This window comes from Pimephales promelas, chromosome 18 (assembly GCF_988280905.1).
Source record: "Pimephales promelas chromosome 18, fPimPro1.hap1.1, whole genome shotgun sequence".
Classification (NCBI taxonomy): Eukaryota; Metazoa; Chordata; class Actinopteri; order Cypriniformes; family Leuciscidae; genus Pimephales; species Pimephales promelas.
The window spans coordinates 12,835,399-12,861,095 of record NC_142786.1 but is presented as its reverse complement, the minus strand read 5'-3'; the positions used below and the strand labels follow the sequence as shown (position 1 = coordinate 12,861,095).

The window sequence follows — 25,697 nt, the reverse complement described above, 5'->3', positions numbered from 1 at the left end:
AGCATTTTTTACAAGGTAAGAATCATTTCCTAGTTACGTGTAATTCATTTTTTGTAATACCATACCGTCATTCATGTCCAAATGGAGACCCAGTCAAATTGTCATTTACCATTAATGAGCAAGTGCTACCAGCTAGCGTAAGGCTGTGCAGTCTACCCATTCACACTGATCGCCCGTCTCTAACAGTGTCATCTGTAACGTTATCTCATACAAAAAATAAACAACGCAGATTTTGCATTTAAATGTCTATGCTTCTCTCAGATGCTCATAAACTTACGTTAGAGGCAACATAAACATTGTGCCTGTGAGGCTTTTTAACACTACACTTGACAGTTAACTTTAGCTGGCAGCTGGATAAAAACTGTTAAAATGCTGACAGGTAAACTGTGTACAAGTTTGTCTGATTATATAGTTGATTTCCAAAGTGATTGTGCATTACCCCTTTCCCATCCAGAGTTTGTTTTTGTCATTTAACAGGAATTTACTGAACAAATAGAAAATGGATGAAGTGTCAGGATAGTTATATGGGCTGGGACAATGGTTCTAAGCTCCCTCTTGGTGGTACTCTCAGGCAGTTGATTTCTTTTATCAGGAAAGAAGAGTGATGACCCTTTATCCCCTGATTATGTGCCGTCAGTGTTTGCGCACACCAAGTCCCCTGAGAAGCGGCGAGCCCTGGGCAGTCTAGGGAAGTATGAGGTCAGAGAGGCAATGAAGAAAAAAAAGCGTCAGGAGTCATCCAAACCTGAAGCTGCCAGGGGACTTCTCAATCTATCAGCTGAGATGAATGTTTTACATGAGGTTGAGGACGAGATTGTAGAGGAGGCGATTGTAGAAGAGGCTAGTATCAGTAAAACTAATGGCAAATGTGATGCAATGTGCCAAACCAACCTCACTTCAGACTACATTGAGTCTCTTGAATTTGAGTGTCAGCAACTCCGGGGTGATACGTTTGCTCTGAAGGAGAAGCTGAAGCCCTCAGACCTGGAACAGAGCACTTTTGAAAACAGCGACAAACTTAAAACCTTTACAGGACTGCCCAACTATAAAGTGTTTATGGCTGTGATTGACTTAATAACTCCCTTACTTAAGAATACAGCAAACATCACCATCTTCCACCAGCTACTGTTGACATTAATGAGGATCAGGCTTGCCGATTGCTTTTTTGTCATATCTGTTTGGTGTTCATATGTCCACAATTTCAAGAGTTTTTACAAATGTCATTAATATACTAAATGACAACTTAGTACCTGTGTGTGTGGTATGGCCTGACAGAGATGATGTCCAAACATCTCTGCCAATGTGTTTCAGAAAGTCTTTCAAGCAATGCATGTCAGTAATAGACTGTTTTGAAATTACCATTGACAGACCTAAAGATCTGAAGGCAAGGGCCCAGACATACTCTCAGTATAAATCACACAACACCATAAAATACCTAATAGGTATAACTCCACAAGGGATAATCTCCTTCATCTCCAAGGGCTGGGGTGGGCGGTCAACTGATGCTCACATTACAGCAAACAGTGGGTTTTTGGATAATCTCCTACCAGGAGACTTGATCCTAGCAGACCGTGGCTTTAGGATTCAGGAACAAGTTGGCTTGTACTGTGCAAGGGTTGAAACTCCTGCCTTTACACGGGGGAAAAAACAGCTGGGCGCTGTCGAACTGGAAGATTCCAGAAAACTTGCAGCAGTCCGCATACACGTTGAGAGGGTAATTGGTCAAGCACGATCCAAGTACAGAATGTTGCATGGACCTGTGCCCATTAGTCTTCTGATTAAGTCATCAGAAGAAGAGGAGTTCACTTCTCTTGACAAAATAGTTAGAGTGGCTTGTGCCCTAACGAATCTGTGCCCCTCAGTGGTGCCAATAGATTAGCTGAAAAAAAAAACCCAGTTATTCTTTAACAGAGAGGTTTCTAAGTTTTTTGAAAGCACTTTGAGTAACAATTTCCAGTGTAAATAGTTGTACTAGCACATTAACAATCAATTCTTTACTTATCCAATTCTTTACTATGTGTCAGTTCCCTAACACATTCACACTATGTATTTAATTGAAACATGCAGGACAAACATTATAAATCGCAGTTGAAAACACGTCTATTCAGACAAGCTTTTAATATGTAGCTTCCGTCCTGTTTCAACTGCTATTTTATCTACTCTTATGTTTTTATATATTGTTGTTTATTGATGTTTTTACTGGAAAGCGCCTTGTGCACATTTTGGTTGATGTAAAGCGCTCAACAAATAAAATTTGATTGATTGATTGATAAAAGAAGTTGTATATGAGTGTACATTATGTAATTTAGGTTGGCTTTTATAAACGTGTTGAAAGATGTTTTTTTGTAAAATAAACCAGCGCTCAACCTTTTGACCGTCCTGTTGTCCCTTATAAAAGGATATTAAATGTATGTAGAATTACACACGGGCAAATCTTACTAAATAATTCAATTCAATTTTATTAGTAGTATCAAATCATAACAAGAGTTATTTCGAAAAACTTTACAACTAGAGTAGGTCTAGACAACAACGAGAATTGTTGGCTCTTTGTAAATTATAGTGTTCACTTCGTTTTGAACAACACCCTACTACTCCTCCAATTCTTGTGAGTCTGTGGACTGTGTTTTGTCTGACAGCAGTCTATCTGGACATGTATACGTCTTAGCCAATAAGCACTGCTTCTGTAAAAAAGTCAGCATCAGGAAAAATTCTCTGAATGAAAAAATCAGATGTAGACCACACCATGAAGTCACAAAACTTCCGCCTCGTAACAAACAACTGGGCTTGCACCTGGTAGTGGTATTGATGATCTCTGTTAAGTGCATGTTTACGATCTGTGTTCTCAATGCAGAAATGTTTCTTTTCAGTGGCACTGAGGACTCCGGTGTCTTTGGCACAGTGTGGGCACTTGATTTCCAAAATACCATCGCCACAGCAGGAGCAGGACACCAAGGCATCTGGAGATGCTCCAAGGTAGGGACGGGAGGTATCAATGTGGAGACCGGCATCACGAACACTTAGGTCTTGATGATGTTGTGCAGCGTACGCCTCATACGTTTCTCTGGCTTTTTGTTCATGTTCACATCCCTGTTAATTAGAAAAATAATGTTATTAAGTCATCGTAACTCTTTGAGTGCTCTTTTCATTGGATTTGTTCTCTCATTTCCTAAGAACTATAAGTACTATAGATGTCAGTACCCAAAATTGGCCTAATTTTAATAGCACATAATATTCTCTTGTATCATATTCTTATTCTATCATAGTCATTTACAAATATGTGAATTAAATATAACAGGAATAGGGATGCACAATATTAGATGTTGGCCAATATTCGATATGCCAATATTTTGGCTTTTTGATTTCATTGAAATCAAATAAATGTCTCTCTCCTGTACTGCCTTTATCTTATTACACTCATGTGTTGTAGATAAGGCAATACAAAAGACAAACAACATTTGATTCTACCATAAATATATAATTTTAAAAATGTATACAGACATTCACCCCTGAAAAATAGATCAATTATTTCACTTAGAATAAATGAGGAGAATAAGTGATATGCCTGTGCCACAATTTATTTTTAAGTTCAGACTTCAAACTTCAGTCCTTAGGAGTAGGGATGTGACAGTGAAGATAAATTTCACTAATTTAAAGGCAAAAGTAAAATGCGCGTTTGCACGGGCATGCATTATAGGGATAGTTCACTTTGAAATTAATTTTTGGTATGTTTTATCTTACCTCAAGGGCATCCAAGATGTAGATGTCTTTGTTTCCCCAGTATTTTCAATTTTGACATTTTTAGGTCAAACCGTTCTTGTCTGTCAGTCATATAATGGAGGTCTATGGTCACCACCTCAGATCATGCACAGAAAGTCCAAATTAAACATGATTTAATGACTCGTAAATGTAAGTACACATTGATGGCCTAAGACACGAAACGAGCGGTTTGTGTGAGAAAACGAACAATATTTATATCGTTTTTACCTTGTGTAGCCACAGCCACATCCAAGTGATCTGAATCAGTTATCCAATGTCCAACTGGACCGAACTGAACCGTGTCCAACATTCCGTCGGTAGTGATCACTTGCGCATGTACGTCACTTATTGTTTACACAGAGATTTCGGAAGTTTTACTATTTCGATATATCTAAATATGTTTAGTGAAAGGTAAAACGTCCAAAATCTATGTGTAAACATTGAGTGACGTACACACACAAGCGATCACTACCGACGGAACGTTGGACACGGTTCAGTTCGGTCAAGTTGGACATTGGATTGGTCTTAGTCCATCAATGTGTACTTACATTTACGAGTCATTAAATCATGTTTAATTTGGACTTCTCTGTGCATGCTCTGAGGTGGTGACCATAGACCTCCATTATATGCCTGACAGACAAGAACGGTTTGACCGAAAAATGTCAAAGTTCAAAATGCTGTGGAAATAAAGACACCTACATCTTGGATGCCCTTGAGGTAAGATATAAAACACATCAAAAATTAATTTCAAAGTGAACTATCCCTTTAATGGTGGTCGTGCGTAGCAGCACTGTTTTGTTATTGTGCCTTGAATTGGCGCTAATTTGAAAACATTTTTTTTTTACATCGCTTATAAAAAGCTGTTGCGGCAGTGTGCACTTCACTCTCTATGTTAATTTAAAACTTTATTTAAATCATTTAAGACTGATCTTATGAGGACACTCAACAAAACTGACATTTTGGCATAATTTGTACGTGTTATGTTTTGTTCAAGCCTGAAAGAGAATACTTCGATACTGACGTGAGTCTTTTTTTCCACACAGCTGGCATGTTGGAAGTTTAAGTTATTAAAAATAGGTAAGGGCACTCAAAGAGATTGAGGGGTGCATGTTTGTAATTTAATGTTGATAATTTGTAATACTGACTGCAATACATTTTCCAATGATAAACATTTCTTTGTCTTGTGTTTTTTTAAGAAAGCTGGGGCCCTCTACATTAGAACACAACATGTATACATTTCCATTGTTGAAACATAAGTTCAAAGCACATCTTTGTTTGTGTCATTATGTCACACATGCCTGGTTGCAGCTGTAGAAAATCTGCATAGGTCAGGGTAACAGATCTGCCTAATTAGGGATTTTGAAGGATTTGTAGGGTCTGTCCTTGCAGCTGACTTGAACCTAGATGCCGTCACCCTACCAGCCCTCATGTCAAACCATAGCCTTGACTTTCCCTGTTGTCGTGTCTCTTCCTCAACTCTTACTGCCTACAACATTGTAAATTATAGAAGATGAAATTAAAGACATGACACCTTCAAGCACATTTTAGTCATATGAGATTAAGAGGGATGACTATACCTGCTCTGGTGTGACTTCCATATCATTAAATACTGCATCACATTTCTTCTCAAGGTCCGAGGCAGACAGCTTCCGGTTCTGAGCACTGTATAACTCGGTCAGGGGATGTGGTAGACCCAGAGACACCACCTTTGGTTGAAACTGTTTACAGTAGTGCGGCAATATGCGTAGTATACCACTCTTCTCAGAAGGGTTTGGAGTTGCATTATCCAGAGCCTTGTAGAATTGTTCTATAGCTGCTGCAGACACACCCACTTTTTTCCCAGAAGGACAACCTTAATGGCTTTGGTTGTTTACACCACAACGCTTTTTGGCAGGATTTGAGAAATCAATTCCTGACCCTTCTTCGTACAAAGCCTTGCCTGCTTTCAAAGGAGGAAGTCCCCACTGTCTGGGCCCATCAGTGCAGCTTTTGTCTCCCAGATGTTTGACAGCAGAGTCTATTGCGTACAGCAAAGCTGTTACGTGGGAGCACACCTCTCCCAGGCCCGCTTTACATGTACAGTGGCCACACAAAACTGTCCCATCCTTCTTCAAAGATACCCATGGTTGAAGTTGGGTTTCAGACAGTGACTGGCTATGATGCACCTACAATTACAGAAAGTGGCATAAATACATTATTCTTACATGTATGTTATTGTTTACTTCTGCAGTGACACCATACATGCACCTTGTGGATACATCTTAATCACAATGCTGTTTAACAGGTCAAATTTTAACATAGGCTACAGTGAATATCACAGATAAAGATGGCTAGATGTTACAATTATGTGTGCCTACTGATCACACTCCGTGGTTTACTGGCTATAATGCACCTACATTAAAAAGTGCCATAAAAACATTATTCTTACATAAATGTTATTGTTTACTGTTGCAGTGACACCATAAATGCACCTTGTGAATACATCTTAATCACAACGCTGTGTTTACCAGGTCAAATTTTAACATAGGCTACAGTAAATATAACAACATAAAGATGGCTAAATGTTTCAATTATATGTGGCTATTACTGATCACGGATACTCCGTGGTTTACTGCATGGATTAAAGTGTGATCGATCATTAATGACTGCACTTCCCAGAGCAGGGATGCGTCCAGGCCTTTTTACAGTCTATGGTCCAGGCATCCATTTAAAAGCCACGGCCGACAATGTCCTCTAAAATCATAGGCTACGTGTTATATAAATATTTACTTAAGTTAAAAATAGATATTAATACAAAATAAACCATGTATTGATGTCTTACCTTTGCCATTATGAGGTAGCTCCCCCCGCCGTTAGCATAGCATCGCGTACCTGTTACCCAGCCAGCTACAAAGAACTGGTAAGCATCCAGACTTTTAAATGCTTTGAGATCAGCTCCCATGTATGGCGATACCCCGTTTACCACATAGTGGTACAAATCGTGTGGGCCGAAGTCGGGCAGATCCGGCGATTTAATGAGCTCCGTAAAAGCTGAGGGAGGAAGAAGGTATGGGTCGGTATCCAAACCTGCGATCTCTAACTTCTCCAAATACCGCTCTTTGTGAGGACCTAGCAGATGCCCTACCTCGACCGATAACGGCACGAAAACTTTTTCAGTAGAAGAAGCCATGCAGTTTAGTGGTATCTTATCTATACTAAGTTAAACTGTTTTAAAAACTAATCAAATTTCCCGCTCATCTACTACTGTGTTTAGCCTGTGCATCCAGTGATGTTGCCGTCCAGCATGGCGTCGTCACGTGGTTGCAAAGGGTCTATAGAAACAATCAAATCCGTGGCAGGTGAAATTGGTATTTTGAATTTGAATGTATGTCCACCGGTATGTTGGTCAGAAGTACCTTTGTGGTTGATTCCAGATCCCAATGTTGATTTATATTTTTTGAAAACAAGTAAAAGAATGATGTCAGAGGTTGTAGTGGAGGAGATAAAATCCCAGCAATGTCAAATATGGGGAGACCACCTACAAATTTACACTGATGGGTCAAAGGATCCTGAGAGTGGGAAAGTGGCCTTTGGTACAAGTATACCCAAATTAGGTTATAAAAAAGGATATAGGATCCCTGATTATTTCTCAGTGTTTACTGCAGAGTTGATGGCAGTTCTATGGGCAGTAAGGTGGGTAGAAGATAACAAAAGGGAGTATTCTGTCATATGTAGTGATTCTGCTGCAACCCTAAATACAATTAAAAATATGAAAACTAAGGCTAGACCTGACTTACTTGTGGAAATTTTGCAGGTGTTGTATAGAATTCATAAAGCAGGGAATGAGGTGGGGTTTTTGTGGGTTCCGGCACACATGGGTGTGGAGGGTAATGAGGAGGCAGATGAGGTGGCGAAGAAAGCAGTGCAAGAGGAAAGAGTTCAACTTGATTTGCAGCATGGGTTACCAGATTACACAGAAATAATAAATAGGTCAGTAAAAGAAATGTGGCAAAGGTCGTGGGATTGTGAAAGGAATGGGAGAGCATATTATTCACAGATGTAATTATAGATGTCAGAGAAAAGATGCAGTAGTGTTATCTAGATTGAGGTTTGGGCATTGTGGGCTGAGAGGTGGGCTGGCTCTGATTGGTAAACATCCTGATGGACAGTGTGAATGTGGAGAAAAGGAAACAGTGTTGCATGTATTAATGCAGTGCAGGAGGTACTCTTAGCAAAGGAAGAAATTGTTCAGGGAACTGGGAGCAACAGGAGAAACTGTTTTTAATTTATGCTCTTTATTGAATTTGGACAGTTGGGAAAAATTAAAGAAATTGATGGAGTATTTGCGAAATATTGGAGTATATAAAAAGATATAGATTTTTTTTTTTTTTTTTTGGAAGCAGTATTAAAATTGTAAATAGCGATTAGCCACAAGTTTCCGAGGGGCGCTCCTGTAAAAAATAAAGTGGGTGAAACTTCCGGTGACGCGGCGGAAGTAGCATTCCAATGGTATTTTGTGTGTTAGTTAGCGAAGAGGCTAGCTGTTTTTCGGAGAATTATTTTACTATTTAAAGACGCAAATCTTTATGGGAGATGTTGTTACGGAGCTCAGGAACAACATGTGCTGTTCGCGGTTGTATGTATAGCCGGACTAAACTAATTTAGTGGCTTAAACGGGATTGTTTTGAACATAAGCTGAAAACGAAATCAGAGTGATCCTGACAGAGCCCGTCTCTGATTCTGCCAACCACTGTAGTTTCCATCATCTCCCAAAAGACGACGAATCTTACTGTGTACATTTGTTTAAATTCTTAATGTTCTATAAACTCTATCAGCATGTGTTTGGCTGTTCGCTACTGATGTTACACCTAAACTCAGGATCAAAGCCTGAGTTGACAGAATACCAAATGTGCCAGTTAATGTATTCAAGCAGCACATTCATTTATAATTAGTGTGAATGCTTCAAGCATTCACACTCTTGAAATCCAAATCTTTCTTATTATTCCGTATTCTTCCGTACGTTTTTCGGTCGCTTTCTTCTCCTCGCTACTTTGTGCTACAAAAACCATTCAAGTATCAAAATGTGCAGCTTTTCAAGGACATGTGTGCTATTACTTTTCTTGTTTATAACCTTTATACTTTTTAAATTATTAAGCTTTTTGTGCATTTTTTTTAACATGGAAGTCAATGGAGAATTCTTCAAATTCTGCTTTATGCTCCTTCTGCTTTCAAAGCCTACAACTTCTGCATACTTTCAGCTATTTCTGTCATTTAAACTTTAAAATGTTGAGAAATTTGTAAGCTATTAAAGTTGTATTCAACTTTTTGATATCTATTATACTTTTTTCACAATCTCTACTTTAGTCTCATGATGTTTTTCAACCCGTTTCTGAAATTATAATGGGAGTGAATGAGAGAGACTGTTCAGAGCTAGAGCACGTGCTAGAGTGAGCCAGCTTGAAACCTAATGCTAAAAAATAATTTTTAAATCGCTGGCCTGGCCACAATTTTCACTCTTTGGGCATAAAATTATACTTGAAACGTAGGTATTTTTGTTGTGGTTCCTCTCATGTGTTTAGTAAATCCCTGGGACTTATAGTTTTTTCACTGTGTCCTTCCAAAGGACAAGAGTGACAGACATTCCTCCATTGGCAGCAATTATAAATTCAGGTCAAACTTTTGTGATCAGACCAATACAAACCAGTTTTTTAACTTGCCAAAGTGGTCCCTTTTTTTAACTCTATCCACAAAAAAAATACATCACATCGTTCACAAAGGCCTTGTCTCACTCACGGTCAGGTCATTTCGCCAATACAACCTATAGTTTTGTCTCTATTGAGGTTTGTTCGAGGCCAAGTATCAGCAATTTTGGCCTCTGTCTAAATAGGAAAGCTGATTGCACAGGTGATGCTGATTAGCAAAGATCAAAGGGAGACACACATAACTGGTCCTGTGTTCTGATTGGTGGAAAGTCACTCAGCTCTTTTCTGAAGGATACTACAAGTTTTTGTTGCATTTATGCCTCTACTTCTCCTGTTCTCCCTCTCTCTTCCCTCCTCTTCTCCTCCTCCAATCCTCTACTCCTCCTGTCCTCCTATTCTACCCTCCTTTCATAATCTCTTCTCCTTTCTACTCTTCCTTTTATCCTCTTCTATCCATCTGCCTGTCTTAACTATTTGACTTTCTGTGTCCAAATGATCTATAATGATCTATCTATGTATAGACTATGTATGTATCTATCTGTGTATCTATCTGTGTATCTATCTATCTATCTATCTATCTATCTATCTATCTATCTATCTATCTATCTATCTATCTATCTATCTATCTATCTATCTAATCCATCTATATTTCTAACTAATCTATCTTTCTTTCTTTCTAGATAATCTATCTTTCTTTCTAACTATACTATCTTTCTTTCTAAATAATCTTTTCTTTCTAGCTATACTATCTATCTTTCTAACTGATCTATCGTTCTTTCTTTCTAAATAATCTTTCTTTCTTTCTAACTATACTATCTGTCTTTCTTTCTAACCAATATATCTTTCCTTCTTTCTTTCTAACTAATCCTTTCTTTCTTTCTAACTAATCCTTTCTTTCTTTTTTCATCCTTTCAAATCCATCTTTCTTTCTAACTAATTCTTTCTTTCTTTCTTTCTTTCTTTCTTTCTTTCTTTCTTTCTTTCTTTCTTTCTTTCTTTCTTTCTTTCTTTCTTTCTTTCTTTCTTTCAAATTCATATTTCTTTCTTACTAATCATTGCTTTCTTTCTTTCTTTCATCTATCTATCATCTATTTTTCTTTCTTTCTTTCCTTTTTCTTTATTTCTAATAATCTATCTATCTTTCTTTCGTTCTTTCTTTCTTTCTTTCAAATTCATATTTCTTTCTTACTAATCCTTTCTTTCTTTCTTTCAAATCCATATTTCTTTCTAACTAATCTTTCTTTCTTTTTTTCTTTTTATCTTTCTTTCTTTCTTTCTTTTTCTTTATTTTGAATAATCTATCAATCTATCTATCTATCTATCTATCTATCTATCTATCTATCTATCTATCTATCTATCTATCTATCTATCTATCTATCTATCTTTCTTTCTTTCTTTCTTTCTTTCTTTCTTTCTTTCTTTCTTTCTTTCTTTCTTTCTTTCTTTCTTTCTTTCTTTCTTTCTTTCTTTCTTTCTACCTAATTAATCTTTCTTTCTTTCTTTCTTTCTTTCTTTCTTTCTTTCTTTCTTTCTTTCTTTCTTTCTTTCTTTCTTTCTTTCTTTCTTTCTTTCTTTCTACCTAATCCATCTTTCTTTCTTTCTTTCTTTCTTTCTTTCTTTCTAATAATCCATCCATCTATCTATCTATCTATCTATCTATCTATCTATCTATCTATCTATCTATCTATCTATCTATCTATCTATCTATCTATCTATCTATCTATCTATCTATCTATCTTTCTTTCTAACTAACTAATCCTTTCTTTCTCACTAATTCTTTCTTTCTTTCTTTCTTTCTTTCTTTCTTTCTTTCTTTCTTTCTTTCTTTCTTTCTTTCTTTCTTTCTTTCTTTCTTTCAAATCCATCTTTCTTTCTAACTAATTCTTTCTTTCTTTCTAATCCATATTTCTTTCTTTCTTTCTTTCTAACTAACTAATCCTTTCTTTCTTTCTCTCTCACTAATCCTTTCTTTCTTTCTTTCTTTCTTTTAAATCCATCTTTCTTTCTAACTAATTCTTTTCTTTCTTTCTTTCTTTCTTTCTTTCTTTCTTTCTTTCTAATAATCTATCTATCTATCTATCTATCTATCTATCTATCTATCTATCTATCTATCTATCTATCTATCTATCTATCTATCTATCTATCTATCTATCTATCTATCTATCTATCTATCTATCTATCTATCTATCTATCTATCTATCTACAGTCTATCTATCTATCTATCTATCTATCTATCTATCTATCTATCTATCTATCTATCTATCTATCTATCTATCTATCTATCTATCTATCTATCTATCTATCTACCTACCCCCTGTCTTTCTCTACCTTTCTTTTTTGTACTCCTTTACTTCTCTACCTCTGTCTCTTTCTCTACCCCTATATTTCTTTACCTCTGTGTCTACATCTCTACCTCTCTTTACCTCTCTAAGTAAACTTGTAGTTTTCTACAATTTTTTGGATCTTGTTTTGCATTTCAGCTTATTAAATGCATTTGAATTAAGCTTTTTTTCTTTTTTGCTCTGTTTTGCTGTTGTTTGAACTGCAATATTTTTTTTTAAGCATTTCAGTTCAGCTTTTGAAGCATTCACACGCATATTCCGCAGGAAATGCAATTTTTCTAGTTTTGAATAAATTCCAAAGCACAATGACTAAGTGTGTATTTTTTATTAGTGTGAATGCTTCAAGCATTCACACTCTTGAAATCCAAATCTTTCTTCTTATTAGTGTGAATGCTTCAAGCATTCACACTCTTGAAATCCAAATCTTTCTTATTAGTGTGAATGCTTCAAGCATTCACACTCTTGAAATCCAAATCTTTCTTCTTATTATTATTAGTGTGAATGCTTCAAGCATTCACACTCTTGAAATCCAAATCTTTCTTATTATTATTCCGTATTCTTCCGTACGTTTTTCGGTCGCTTTCTTCTCCTCTCTACTTTGTGCTACAAAAACCATTCAAGTATCAAAATGTGCAGCTTTTCAAGGACATGTGTGCTATTACTTTTCTTTTTTATAACCTTTATAATTTTTAAATTATTAAACTTTTTGTGCATATTTTTTAACATGGAAGTCAATGGAGAATTCTTCAAATTCTGTTTTATGCTCCTTCTGCTTTCAAAGCCTACAACTTCTGCATACTTTCAGCTATTTCTGTCATTTAAACTTTAAAATGTTGAGAAATTTGTCAGCTATTAAAGTTGTATTCAACTTTTTGATATCTATTATACTTTTTTCACAATCTCTACTTTAGTCTCATGATGTTTTTCAAGCCGTTTCTGAAATTATAATGGGAGTGAATGAGAGAGACTGTTCAGAGCTAGAGCACGTGCTAGAGTGAGCCAGCTTGAAAACTAATGCTAAAAAATAATTTTTAAATCGCTGGCCTGGCCACAATTTTCACTCTTTGGGCATAAAATTATACTTGAAACGTAGGTATTTTTGTTGTGGTTCCTCTCATGTGTTTAGTAAATCCCTGGGACTTATAGTTTTTTCTCTGTGTCCTTCCAAAGGACAAGAGTGACAGACATTCCTCCATTGGCAGCAATTATAAATTCAGGTCAAACTTTTGTGATCAGAGCAATACAAACCAGTTTTTTAACTTGCCAAAGTGGTCCCTTTTTTTAACTCTATCCACAAAAAAAAATACATCACATCGTTCACAAAGGCCTTGTCTCGCTCACGGTCAGGTCATTTCGCCAATACAACCTATAGTTTTGTCTCTATTGAGGTTTGTTCGAGGGCAAGTATCAGCAATTTTGGCCTCTGTCTAAATAGGAAAGCTGATTGCACAGGTGATGCTGATTAGCAAAGATCAAAGGGAGACACACATAACTGGTCCTGTGTTCTGATTGGTGGACAGTCACTCAGCTCTTTTCTGAAGGATACTACAAGTTTTTGTTGCATTTATGCCTCTACTTCTCCTGTTCTCCCTCTCTCTTCCCTCCTCTTCTCCTCCTCCAATCCTCTACTCCTTCTGTCCTCCTATTCTACCCTCCTTTCATAATCTCTTCTCCTTTCTACTCTTCCTTTTATCCTCTTCTATCCATCTGCCTGTCTTAACTATTTGACTTTCTGTGTCCAAATGATCTATCTATCTATGTATAGACTATGTATGTATCTATCTGTGTATCTATCTATGTATCTATCTATCTAACTAACTAATCCATCTATATTTCTAACTAATCTATCTTTATTTCTTTCTAGATAATCTATCTTTCTTTCTAACTATACTATCTTTCTTTCTAAATAATCTTTTCTTTCTAGCTATACTAACTATCTTTCTAACTGATCTATCTTTCTTTCTTTCTAACTAACTAATCTTTCTTTCTTTCTAACTATACTATCTGTCTTTCTGTCTAACCAATATATCTTTCCTTCTTTCTTTCTAACTAATCCTTTCTTTCTTTTTTCATCCTTTCAAATCCATCTTTCTTTCTAACTAATTCTTTCTTTCTTTCTTTCAAATTCATATTTCTTTCTTACTAATCATTGCTTTCTTTCTTTCTTTCATCTATCTATCATCTATTTTTCTTTCTTTCTTTCTTTTTCTAATAATCTTTCTTTCTTTCTTACTTACTTTCTTTCTTTCTTTCTTTCTTTCTTTCTTTCTTTCTTTCTTTCTTTCTTTCTTTCTTTCTTTCTTTCTTTCTACCTAATTTTTCTTTCTCTCTTTCTTTCTTTCTTTCTTTCTACCTAATTCATCTTTCTTTCTTTCTTTCTTTCTTTCTTTCTTTCTTTCTTTCTTTCTTTCTTTCTTTCTTTCTTTCTTTCTTTCTTTCTTTCTTTCTTTCTTTCTTTCTTTCTTTTTACCTAATCCATCTTTCTTTCTTTCTTTCTTTCTTTCTTTCTTTCTTTCTTTCTTTCTTTCTTTTTCTTTATTTCTAATCTATCTATCTATCTATCTATCTAACACAGTCTCATCCCAAATCGTCATATAACTGACGTTTTGGGACGTATTTTGACCATACGTCAATTTCCGCCTTTTTAGGGCCCCCTTAAACGTCGGTAGATGGCGATCCCGGGCCGTCATACAACTGACGCTTTACCTTTAACGTCAGTTAGGTGACGGGTTAGGTTTAGGGTTAAGTTTAGGTATGGGGTAGAGTTAGGATCCCATAACCTCATCTACCGACGTTTAAGGGGGCCCTAAAAAGGCGAATATTGACGTATGGTCAAAAGACGTCCCAAAACGTCAGTTATATGACGATTTGGGATGAGACCGGGTTGATCTATCTATCTATCTATCTATCTATCTATCTATCTATCTATCTATCTATCTATCTATCTATCTATCTATCTATCTATCTATCTATCTATCTATCTATCTATCTATCATTCTTTTTTTCTTTCTACCTAATCCTTCTTTCTTTCTTTCTTTCTTTCTTTCTTTCTTTCTTTCTTTCTTTCTTTTTCTTTATTTCTAATAATCTATCTTTCTTTCTCTTTCTATCTGTCTTTTTTTCCTTCTACCCATCTTTCTTTCTTTCTTTCTTTCTTTGCATTTCAGCTTATTAAATGCATTTGAATTAAGCCTTTTTTCTTTTTTGCACTCTTTTGCATTTGTTTGTGCATTTAAGTTAAGCTTTTGAAGCATTCACACGCATATTCCGCAGGAAATGCAATTTTTAGTGTGAATGCTTCAAGCATTCACACTCTTGAAATCCAAATCTTTCTTATTATTATTCCGTATTCTTCCGTACGTTTTTCGGTCGCTTTCTTCTCCTCTCTACTTTGTGCTACAAAAACCATTCAAGTATCAAAATGTGCAGCTTTTCAAGGACATGTGTGCTATTACTTTTCTTTTTTATAACCTTTATAATTTTTAAATTATTAAACTTTTTGTGCATATTTTTTAACATGGAAGTCAATGGAGAATTCTTCAAATTCTGTTTTATGCTCCTTCTGCTTTCAAAGCCTACAACTTCTGCATACTTTCAGCTATTTCTGTCATTTAAACTTTAAAATGTTGAGAAATTTGTCAGCTATTAAAGTTGTATTCAACTTTTTGATATCTATTATACTTTTTTCACAATCTCTACTTTAGTCTCATGATGTTTTTCAAGCCGTTTCTGAAATTATAATGGGAGTGAATGAGAGAGACTGTTCAGAGCTAGAGCACGTGCTAGAGTGAGCCAGCTTGAAACCTAATGCTAAAAAATATTTTTTAAATCGCTGGCCTGGCCACAATTTTCACTCTTTGGGCATAAAATTATACTTGAAACGTAGGTATTTTTGTTGTGGTTCCTCTCATGTGTTTAGTAAATCCCTGGGACTTATAGTTTTTTCACTGTGTCCTTCCAAAGGACAAGAGTGACAGACATTCCTCCATTGACAGCAATTATAAATTCAGGTCAAACTTTTGTGATCAGAGCAATACAAACCAGTTTTTTAACTTGCCAAAGTGGTCCCTTTTTTTAACTCTATCCACAAAAAAAATACATCACATCGTTCACAAAGGCCTTGTCTCGCTCACGGTCAGGTCATTTCGCCGATACAACTTATAGTTTTGTCTCTATTGAGGTTTGTTCGAGGGCAAGTATCAGCAATTTTGGCCTCTGTCTAAATAGGAAAGCTGATTGCACAGGTGATGCTGATTAGCAAAGATCAAAGGGAGACACACATAATTGGTCCTGTGTTCTGATTGGTGGACAGTCACTCAGCTCTTTTCTGAAGGATACTACAAGTTTTTGTTGCATTTATGCCTCTACTTCTCCTGTTCTCCCTCTCTCTTCCCTCCTCTTCTCCTCCTCCAATCCTCTACTCCTCCTGTCCTCCTATTCTACCCTCCTTTCACAATATCTTCTCCTTTCTACTCTTCCTTTTATCCTCTTCTATCCATCTGCCTGTCTTAACTATTTGACTTTCTGTGTCCAAATGATCTATCTATCTATGTATAGACTATGTATGTATCTATCTATCTATCTATCTATCTATCTATCTATCTATCTATCTATCTATCTATCTATCTATCTATCTATCTATCTATCTATCTAATCCATCTATATTTCTAACTAATCTATCTTTCTTTCATTCTAGATAATCTATCTTTCTTTCTAACTATAATATCTTTCTTTCTAAATAATCTTTTCTTTCTAGCTATACTATCTATCTTTCTAACTGATCTATCTTTCTTTCTTTCTAAATAATCTTTCTTTCTTTCTAACTATACTATCTGTCTTTCTTTCTAACCAATATATCTTTCCTTCTTTCTTTCTAACTAATCCTTTCTTTATTTCTAACTAATCATTTCTTTCTTTTTTCATCCTTTCAAATCCATCTTTCTTTCTAACTAATTCTTTCTTTCTTTCTTTCAAATTCATATTTCTTTCTTACTAATCATTGCTTTCTTTCTTTCTTTCATCTATCTATCATCTATTTTTCTTTCTTTCTTTCTTTTTTCTTTATTTCTAATAATCAATCTATCTTTCTTTCTTTCTTTCTTTCTTTCTTTCAAATTCATATTTCTTTCTTACTAATCCTTTCTTTCTTTCTTTCAAATCCATATTTCTTTCTAACTAATCTTTCTTTCTTTTTATCTTTCTTTCTTTTTTTCTTTCTTTCTTTCTATTTCTTTATTTTGAATAATCTATCTATCTATCTATCTATCTATCTATCTATCTATCTATCTATCTATCTATCTATCTATCTATCTATCTATCTATCTATCTATCTATCTATCTATCTATCTATCTATCTATCTTTCTACCTAATCCATCTTTCTTTCTTCCTTTCTACCTCATCCTTCTTTCTTTCTTTCTTTCTTTCTTTCTTTCTTTCTTTCTTTCTTTCTTTCTTTCTTTCTTTCTTTCTTTCTAATAATCTATCTATCTATCTATCTATCTATCTATCTATCTATCTATCTATCTATCTATCTATCTATCTATCTATCTATCTATCTATCTATCTATCAAATCCATCTTTCTTTCTATCTAACTAATCCTTTCTTTCTCACTAATTCTTTCTTTCTTTCTTTCTTTCTTTCAAATCCATCTTTTTTTCTAACTAATTCTTTCTTTCTTTCTAATCCATATTTCTTTCTTTCTTTCTAACTAATCCTTTCTTTCTTTCTCTCTCACTAATCCTTTCTTTCTTTCTCACTAATCCTTTCTTTCTTTCTTTTAAATCCATCTATCTATCTACAGTCTGTCTATCTATCTATCTATCTATCTATCTATCTATCTATCTATCTATCTATCTATCTATCTATCTACCTACCTATCTATCTATCTATCTATCTATCTATCTATCTATCTATCTATCTATCTATCTATCTATCTATCTATCTATCTATCTATCTATCTATCTATCTATCTATCTATCTATCTATCTATCTACCCCCTGTCTTTCTCTACCTTTCTTTTTTGTACTCCTTTACTTCTCTACCTCTGTCTCTTTCTCTACCCCTATATTTCTTTACCTCTGTGTCTACATCTCTACCTCTCTTTACCTCTCTAAGTAAACTTGTAGTTTTCTACAATTTTTTGGATCTTGTTTTGCATTTCAGCTTATTAAATGCATTTGAATTAAGCTTTTTTTTCTTTTTTGCTCTGTTTTGCTGTTGTTTGAACTGCAATATTTTTTTTAAGCATTTAAGTTAAGCTTTTGAAGCATTCACACGCATATTCCGCAGGAAATGCAATTTTTCTAGTTAGTGTGAATGCTTCAAGCATTCACACTCTTGAAATCCAAATCTTTCTTCTTATTATTATTATTCCGTATTCTTCCGTACGTTTTTCGGTCGCTTTCTTCTCCTCTCTACTTTGTGCTACAAAAACCATTCAAGTATCAAAATGTGCAGCTTTTCAAGGACATGTGTGCTATTACTTTTCTTTTTTATAACCTTTATAATTTTTAAATTATTAAACTTTTTGTGCATATTTTTTAACATGGAAGTCAATGGAGAATTCTTCAAATTCTTTTTTATGCTCCTTCTGCTTTCAAAGCCTACAACTTCTGCATACTTTCAGCTATTTCTGTCATTTAAACTTTAAAATGTTGAGAAATTTGTCAGCTATTAAAGTTGTATTCAACTTTTTGATATCTATTATACTTTTTTCACAATCTCTACTTTAGTCTCATGATGTTTTTCAAGCCGTTTCTGAAATTATAATGGGAGTGAATGAGAGAGACTGTTCAGAGCTAGAGCACGTGCTAGAGTGAGCCAGCTTGAAACCTAATGCTAAAAAATAATTTTTAAATCGCTGGCCTGGCCACAATTTTCACTCTTTGGGCATAAAATTATACTTGAAACGTAGGTATTTTTGTTGTGGTTCCTCTCATGTGTTTAGTAAATCCCTGGGACTTATAGTTTTTTCACTGTGTCCTTCCAAAGGACAAGAGTGACAGACATTCCTCCATTGACAGCAATTATAAATTCAGGTCAAACTTTTGTGATCAGAGCAATACAAACCAGTTTTTTAACTTGCCAAAGTGGTCCCTTTTTTAACTCTATCCACAAAAAAAATACATCACATCGTTCACAAAGGCCTTGTCTCGCTCACGGTCAGGTCATTTCGCCAATACAACCTATAGTTTTGTCTCTATTGAGGTTTGTTCGAGGCCAAGTATCAGCAATTTTGGCCTCTGTCTAAATAGGAAAGCTGATTGCACAGGTGATGCTGATTAGCAAAGATCAAAGGGAGACACACATAATTGGTCCTGTGTTCTGATTGGTGGACAGTCACTCAGCTCTTTTCTGAAGGATACTACAAGTTTTTGTTGCATTTATGCCTCTACTTCTCCTGTTCTCCCTCTCTCTTCCCTCCTCTTCTCCTCCTCCAATCCTCTACTCCTCCTGTCCTCCTATTCTATCCTCCTTTCATAATCTCTTCTCCTTTCTACTCTTCCTTTTATCCTCTTCTATCCATCTGCCTGTCTTAACTATTTGACTTTCTGTGTTCAAATGATCTATCTATCTATGTATAGACTATGTATGTATCTATCTGTCTATCTATCTATCTATCTATCTATCTATCTATCTATCTATCTATCTATCTATCTATCTATCTATCTATCTATCTATCTATCTATCTATCTATCTATCTATCTATCTATCTATCTATCTATCTATCTATCTAATCCATCTATATTTCTAACTAATCTATCTTTCTTTCATTCTAGATAATCTATCTTTCTTTCTAACTATACTATCTTTCTTTCTAAATAATATTTTCTTTCTAGCTATACTATCTATCTTTCTAACTGATCTATCTTTCTTTCTTTCTAAATAATCTTTCTTTCTTTCTAACTATACTATCTGTCTTTCTTTCTAACCAATATATCTTTCCTTCTTTCTTTCTAACTAATCATTTCTTTATTTCTAACTAATCATTTCTTTCTTTTTTCATCCTTTCAAATCCATCTTTCTTTCTAACTAATTCTTTCTTTCTTTCAAATTCATATTTCTTTCTTACTAATCATTGCTTTCTTTCTTTCTTTCATCTATCTATCATCTATTTTTCTTTCTTTCTTTCTTTTTTCTTTATTTCTAATAATCAATCTATCTTTCTTTCTTTCTTTCTTTCAAATTCATATTTCTTTCTTACTAATCCTTTCTTTCTTTCTTTCAAATCCATATTTCTTTCTAACTAATCTTTCTTTCTTTTTTTCTTTTTATCTTTCTTTCTTTCTTTCTATTTCTTTATTTTGAATTATCTATCTATCTATCTATCTATCTATCTATCTATCTATCTATCTATCTATCTATCTATCTATCTATCTATCTATCTATCTATCTATCTATCTATCTATCTATCTATCTATCTATCTATCTATCTATCTATCTATCTTTCTTTCTACCTAATCCATCTTTCTTTCTTCCTTTCTACCTAATCCTTCTTTCTTTCTTTCTTTCTTTCTTTCTTTCTTTCTTTCTTTCTTTCTTTCTTTCTTTCTTTCTTTCTTTCTTTCTTTCTTTCTTTCTAATAATCCATCCATCTATCTATCTATCTATCTATCTATCTATCTATCTATCTATCTATCTATCTATCTATCTATCTATCTATCTATCTATCTATCTATCTATCTATCAAATCCATCTTTCTTTCTAACTAACTAATCCTTTCTTTCTCACTAATTCTTTCTTTCTTTCTTTCTTTCAAATCCATCTTTTTTTCTAACTAATTCTTTCTTTCTTTCTAATCCATATTTCTTTCTTTCTTTCTTTCTTTCTTTCTAACTAATCCTTTCTTTCTTTCTCTCTCACTAATCCTTTTTTTCTTTCTCACTAATCCTTTCTTTCTTTCTTTTAAATCCATCTATCTATCTACAGTCTGTCTATCTATCTATCTATCTATCTATCTATCTATCTATCTATCTATCTATCTATCTATCTATCTATCTATCTATCTATCTATCTATCTATCTATCTATCTATCTATCTATCTATCTATCTATCTATCTATCTATCTAACTACCCCCTGTCTTTCTCTACCTTTCTTTTTTGTACTCCTTTACTTCTCTACCTCTGTCTCTTTCTCTACCCCTATATTTCTTTACCTCTGTGTCTACATCTCTACCTCTCTTTACCTCTCTAAGTAAACTTGTAGTTTTCTACAATTTTTTGGATCTTGTTTTGCATTTCAGCTTATTAAATGCATTTGAATTAAGCTTTTTTTTCTTTTTTGCTCTGTTTTGCTGTTGTTTGAACTGCAATATTTTTTTTTTAAGCATTTAAGTTAAGCTTTTGAAGCATTCACACGCATATTCCGCAGGAAATGCAATTTTTCTAGTTAGTGTGAATGCTTCAAGCATTCACACTCTTGAAATCCAAATCTTTCTTCTTATTATTATTATTCCGTATTCTTCCGTACGTTTTTTCGGTCGCTTTCTTCTCCTCTCTACTTTGTGCTACAAAAACCATTCAAGTATCAAAATGTGCAGCTTTTCAAGGACATGTGTGCTATTACTTTTCTTTTTTATAACCTTTATAATTTTTAAATTATTAAACTTTTTGTGCATATTTTTTAACATGGAAGTCAATGGAGAATTCTTCAAATTCTGTTTTATGCTCCTTCTGCTTTCAAAGCCTACAACTTCTGCATACTTTCAGCTATTTCTGTCATTTAAACTTTAAAATGTTGAGAAATTTGTAAGCTATTAAAGTTGTATTCAACTTTTTGATATCTATTATACTTTTTTCACAATCTCTACTTTAGTCTCATGATGTTTTTCAACCCGTTTCTGAAATTATAATGGGAGTGAATGAGAGAGACTGTTCAGAGCTAGAGCACGTGCTAGAGTGAGCCAGCTTGAAACCTAATGCTAAAAAATAATTTTTAAATCGCTGGCCTGGCCACAATTTTCACTCTTTGGGCATAAAATTATACTTGAAACGTAGGTATTTTTGTTGTGGTTCCTCTCATGTGTTTAGTAAATCCCTGGGACTTATAGTTTTTTCACTGTGTCCTTCCAAAGGACAAGAGTGACAGACATTCCTCCATTGGCAGCAATTATAAATTCAGGTCAAACTTTTGTGATCAGAGCAATACAAACCAGTTTTTTAACTTGCCAAAGTGGTCCCTTTTTTTAACTCTATCCACAAAAAAAATACATCACATCGTTCACAAAGGCCTTGTCTCGCTCACGGTCAGGTCATTTCGCCAATACAACCTATAGTTTTGTCTCTATTGAGGTTTGTTCGAGGCCAAGTATCAGCAATTTTGGCCTCTGTCTAAATAGGAAAGCTGATTGCACAGGTGATGCTGATTAGCAAAGATCAAAGGGAGACACACATAATTGGTCCTGTGTTCTGATTGGTGGACAGTCACTCAGCTCTTTTCTGAAGGATACTACAAGTTTTTGTTGCATTTATGCCTCTACTTCTCCTGTTCTCCCTCTCTCTTCCCTCCTCTTCTCCTCCTCCAATCCTCTACTCCTCCTGTCCTCCTATTCTACCCTCCTTTCATAATCTCTTCTCCTTTCTACTCTTCCTTTTATCCTCTTCTATCCATCTGCCTGTCTTAACTATTTGACTTTCTGTGTCCAAATGATCTATCTATCTATGTATAGACTTTTTTTATTTTGAATAGTCTATCTATCTATCTATCTATCTATCTATCTATCTATCTATCTATCTATCTATCTATCTATCTATCTATCTATCTATCTATCTATCTATCTATCTATCTATCTTTCTACCTAATCCATCTTTCTTTCTTCCTTTCTACCTAATCCTTCTTTCTTTCTTTTTTCTTTCTTTCTTTCTTTCTTTCTTTCTTTCTTTCTTTCTTTCTTTCTTTCTTTCTTTCTTTCTTTCTTTCTTTCTTTCTACCTAATTCATCTTTCTTTCTTTCTTTCTTTCTTTCTTTCTTTCTTTCTAACTAACTAATCCTTTCTTTCTTTCTCTCTCACTAATCCTTTCTTTCTTTCTCACTAATCCTTTCTTTCTTTCTTTCTTTTAAATCCATCTTTCTTTCTAACTAATTCTTTTCTTTCTTTCTTTCTTTCTTTCTTTCTTTCTTTCTTTCTTTCTTTCTTTCTTTCTTTCTTTCTTTCTTTCTTTCTAACTAATCCTTTCTTTCTTTCTTTCTAATAATCTATCTATCTATGTATCTATGTATCTATCTATGTATCTATGTATCTATCTATCTATCTATCTATCTATCTATCTATCTATCTATCTATCTATCTATCCATCTATCTACAGTCTGTCTGTCTATCTATCTATCTATCTATCTATCTATCTATCTATCTATCTATCTATCTATCTATCTATCTATCTATCTATCTATCTATCTATCTATCTATCTATCTATCTATCTATCTATCTATCTACCCCTGTCTTTCTCTACCTTTCTTTTTTGTACTCCTTTACTTCTCTACCTCTGTCTCTTTCTCTACCCCTATATTTCTTTACCTCTGTGTCTCTACCTCTCTTTACCTCTCTAAGTAAACTTGTAGTTTTCTACAATTTTTTGGATCTTGTTTTGCATTTCAGCTTATTAAATGCATTTGAATTAAGCTTTTTTTTCTTTTTTGCTCTGCTTTGCTGTTGTTTGAACTGCAATATTTTTTTTAAGCATTTAAGTTAAGCTTTTGAAGCATTCACACGCATATTCCGCAGGAAATGCAATTTTTCTAGTTTTTCTAGTTATTCCGTATTCTTCCGTACGTTTTTCGGTCGCTTTCTTCTCCTCTCTACTTTGTGCTACAAAAACCATTCAAGTATCAAAATGTGCAGCTTTTCAAGGACATGTGTGCTATTACTTTTCTTTTTTATAACCTTTATAATTTTTAAATTATTAAACTTTTTGTGCATATTTTTTAACATGGAAGTCAATGGAGAATTCTTCAAATTCTGTTTTATGCTCCTTCTGCTTTCAAAGCCTACAACTTCTGCATACTTTCAGCTATTTCTGTCATTTAAACTTTAAAATGTTGAGAAATTTGTAAGCTATTAAAGTTGTATTCAACTTTTTGATATCTATTAAACTTTTTTCACAATCTCTACTTTAGTCTCATGATGTTTTCCAACCCGTTTCTGAAATTATAATGGGAGTGAATGAGAGAGACTGTTCAGAGCTAGAGCACGTGCTAGAGTGTGCCAGCTTGAAACCTAATGCTAAAAAATAATTTTTAAATCGCTGGCCTGGCCACAATTTTCACTCTTTGGGCATAAAATTATACTTGAAACGTAGGTATTTTTGTTGTGGTTCCTCTCATGTGTTTAGTAAATCCCTGGGACTTATAGTTTTTTCACTGTGTCCTTCCAAAGGACAAGAGTGACAGACATTCCTCCATTGGCAGCAATTATAAATTCAGGTCAAACTTTTGTGATCAGAGCAATACAAACCAGTTTTTTAACTTGCCAAAGTGGTCCCTTTTTTTAACTCTATCCACAAAAAAAAATACATCACATCATTCACAAAGGCCTTGTCTCGCTCACGGTCAGGTCATTTCGCCAATACAACCTATAGTTTTGTCTCTATTGAGGTTTGTTCGAGGCCAAGTATCAGCAATTTTGGCCTCTGTCTAAATAGGAAAGCTGATTGCACAGGTGATGCTGATTAGCAAAGATCAAAGGGAGACACACATAATTGTTCCTGTGTTCTGATTAGTGGACAGTCACTCAGCTCTTTTCTGAAGGATACTACAAGTTTTTGTTGCATTTATGCCTCTACTTCTCCTGTTCTCCCTCTCTCTTCCCTCCTCTTCTCCTCCTCCAATCCTCTACTCCTCCTGTCCTCCTATTCTATCCTCCTTTCATAATCTCTTCTCCTTTCTACTCTTCCTTTTATCCTCTTCTATCCATCTGCCTGTCTTAACTATTTGACTTTCTGTGTCCAAATGATCTATCTATCTATGTATAGACTATGTATGTATCTATCTGTGTATCTATCTATGTATCTATCTATGTATCTATCTATCTATCTATCTATCTATCTATCTATCTATCTATCTATCTATCTATCTATCTATCTATCTATCTATCTATCTATCTATCTATCTAACCATCTATATTTCTAACTAATCTATCTTTCTTTCTTTCTAGATAATCTATCTTTCTTTCTAACTATACTATCTTTCTTTCTAAATAATCTTTTCTTTCTAGCTATACTATCTATCTTTCTAACTGATCTATCTTTCTTTCTTTCTAAATAATCTTTCTTTCTTTCTAACTATACTATCTGTCTTTCTTTCTAACCAATATATCTTTCCTTCTTTCTTTCTAACTAATCCTTTCTTTATTTCTAACTAATCCTTTCTTTCTTTTTTCATCCTTTCAAATCCATCTTTCTTTCTAACTAATTCTTTCTTTCTTTCTTTCTTTCAAATTCATATTTCTTTCTTACTAATCATTGCTTTCTTTCTTTCTTTCATCTATCTATCATCTATTTTTCTTTCTTTCTTTCTTTTTTCTTTATTTCTAATAATCTATCTATCTATCTATCTTTCTTTCTTTCTTTCTTTCTACCTAATCTTTCTTTCTCTCTTTCTTTCTTTCTTTCTTTCAAATTCATATTTCTTTCTTACTAATCCTTTCTTTCTTTCTTTCAAATCCATATTTCTTTCTAACTAATCTTTCTTTCTTTTTTTCTTTTTATCTTTCTTTCTTTCTTTTTCTTTATTTTGAATAATCTATCTATCTATCTATCTATCTATCTATCTATCTATCTATCTATCTATCTATCTATCTATCTATCTATCTATCTATCTATCTATCTTTCTTTCTACCTAATCCATCTTTCTTTCTTCCTTTCTACCTAATCCTTCTTTTTTTCTTTCTTTCTTTCTTTCTTTCTTTCTTTCTTTCTTTCT

General features: G+C 34.1%; 1 protein-coding gene and 1 pseudogene across 1 annotated transcript; one reads left to right on the top strand and one right to left on the bottom strand.

Moving 5' to 3' along the window:
- The first annotated feature begins 369 nt into the window (after window positions 1-369).
- Window positions 370-1,948, top strand: LOC148970931 (uncharacterized; annotated as a pseudogene).
- Window positions 1,949-4,920: 2,972 nt separating this feature from the next.
- LOC120485602 (uncharacterized) lies at window positions 4,921-9,416 on the bottom strand. The gene is made up of 3 exons (XM_089122982.1): window positions 6,578-9,416; window positions 5,334-5,921; window positions 4,921-5,242 (listed from the first exon to the last, which is right to left on the bottom strand). Exons 1-2 carry the CDS (start codon window positions 6,923-6,925, stop codon window positions 5,610-5,612), a joined length of 660 nt encoding a protein of 219 aa, XP_088979108.1. The 5' UTR covers window positions 6,926-9,416; the 3' UTR covers window positions 4,921-5,242; window positions 5,334-5,609.
- Window positions 9,417-25,697: the final 16,281 nt, after the last annotated feature.

Coding starts and splice junctions, on each gene's coding strand:
- LOC120485602 (XM_089122982.1), bottom strand. CDS start 6,925: ATGGCTTCTTCTACTGAAAAAGTTTTCGTGCCGTTATCGGTCGAGGTA. Junction 5,922..6,577: donor GCTACCTCATAATGGCAAAG/GTAAGACATCAA, acceptor CTGTAATTGTAG/GTGCATCATAGCCAGTCACT.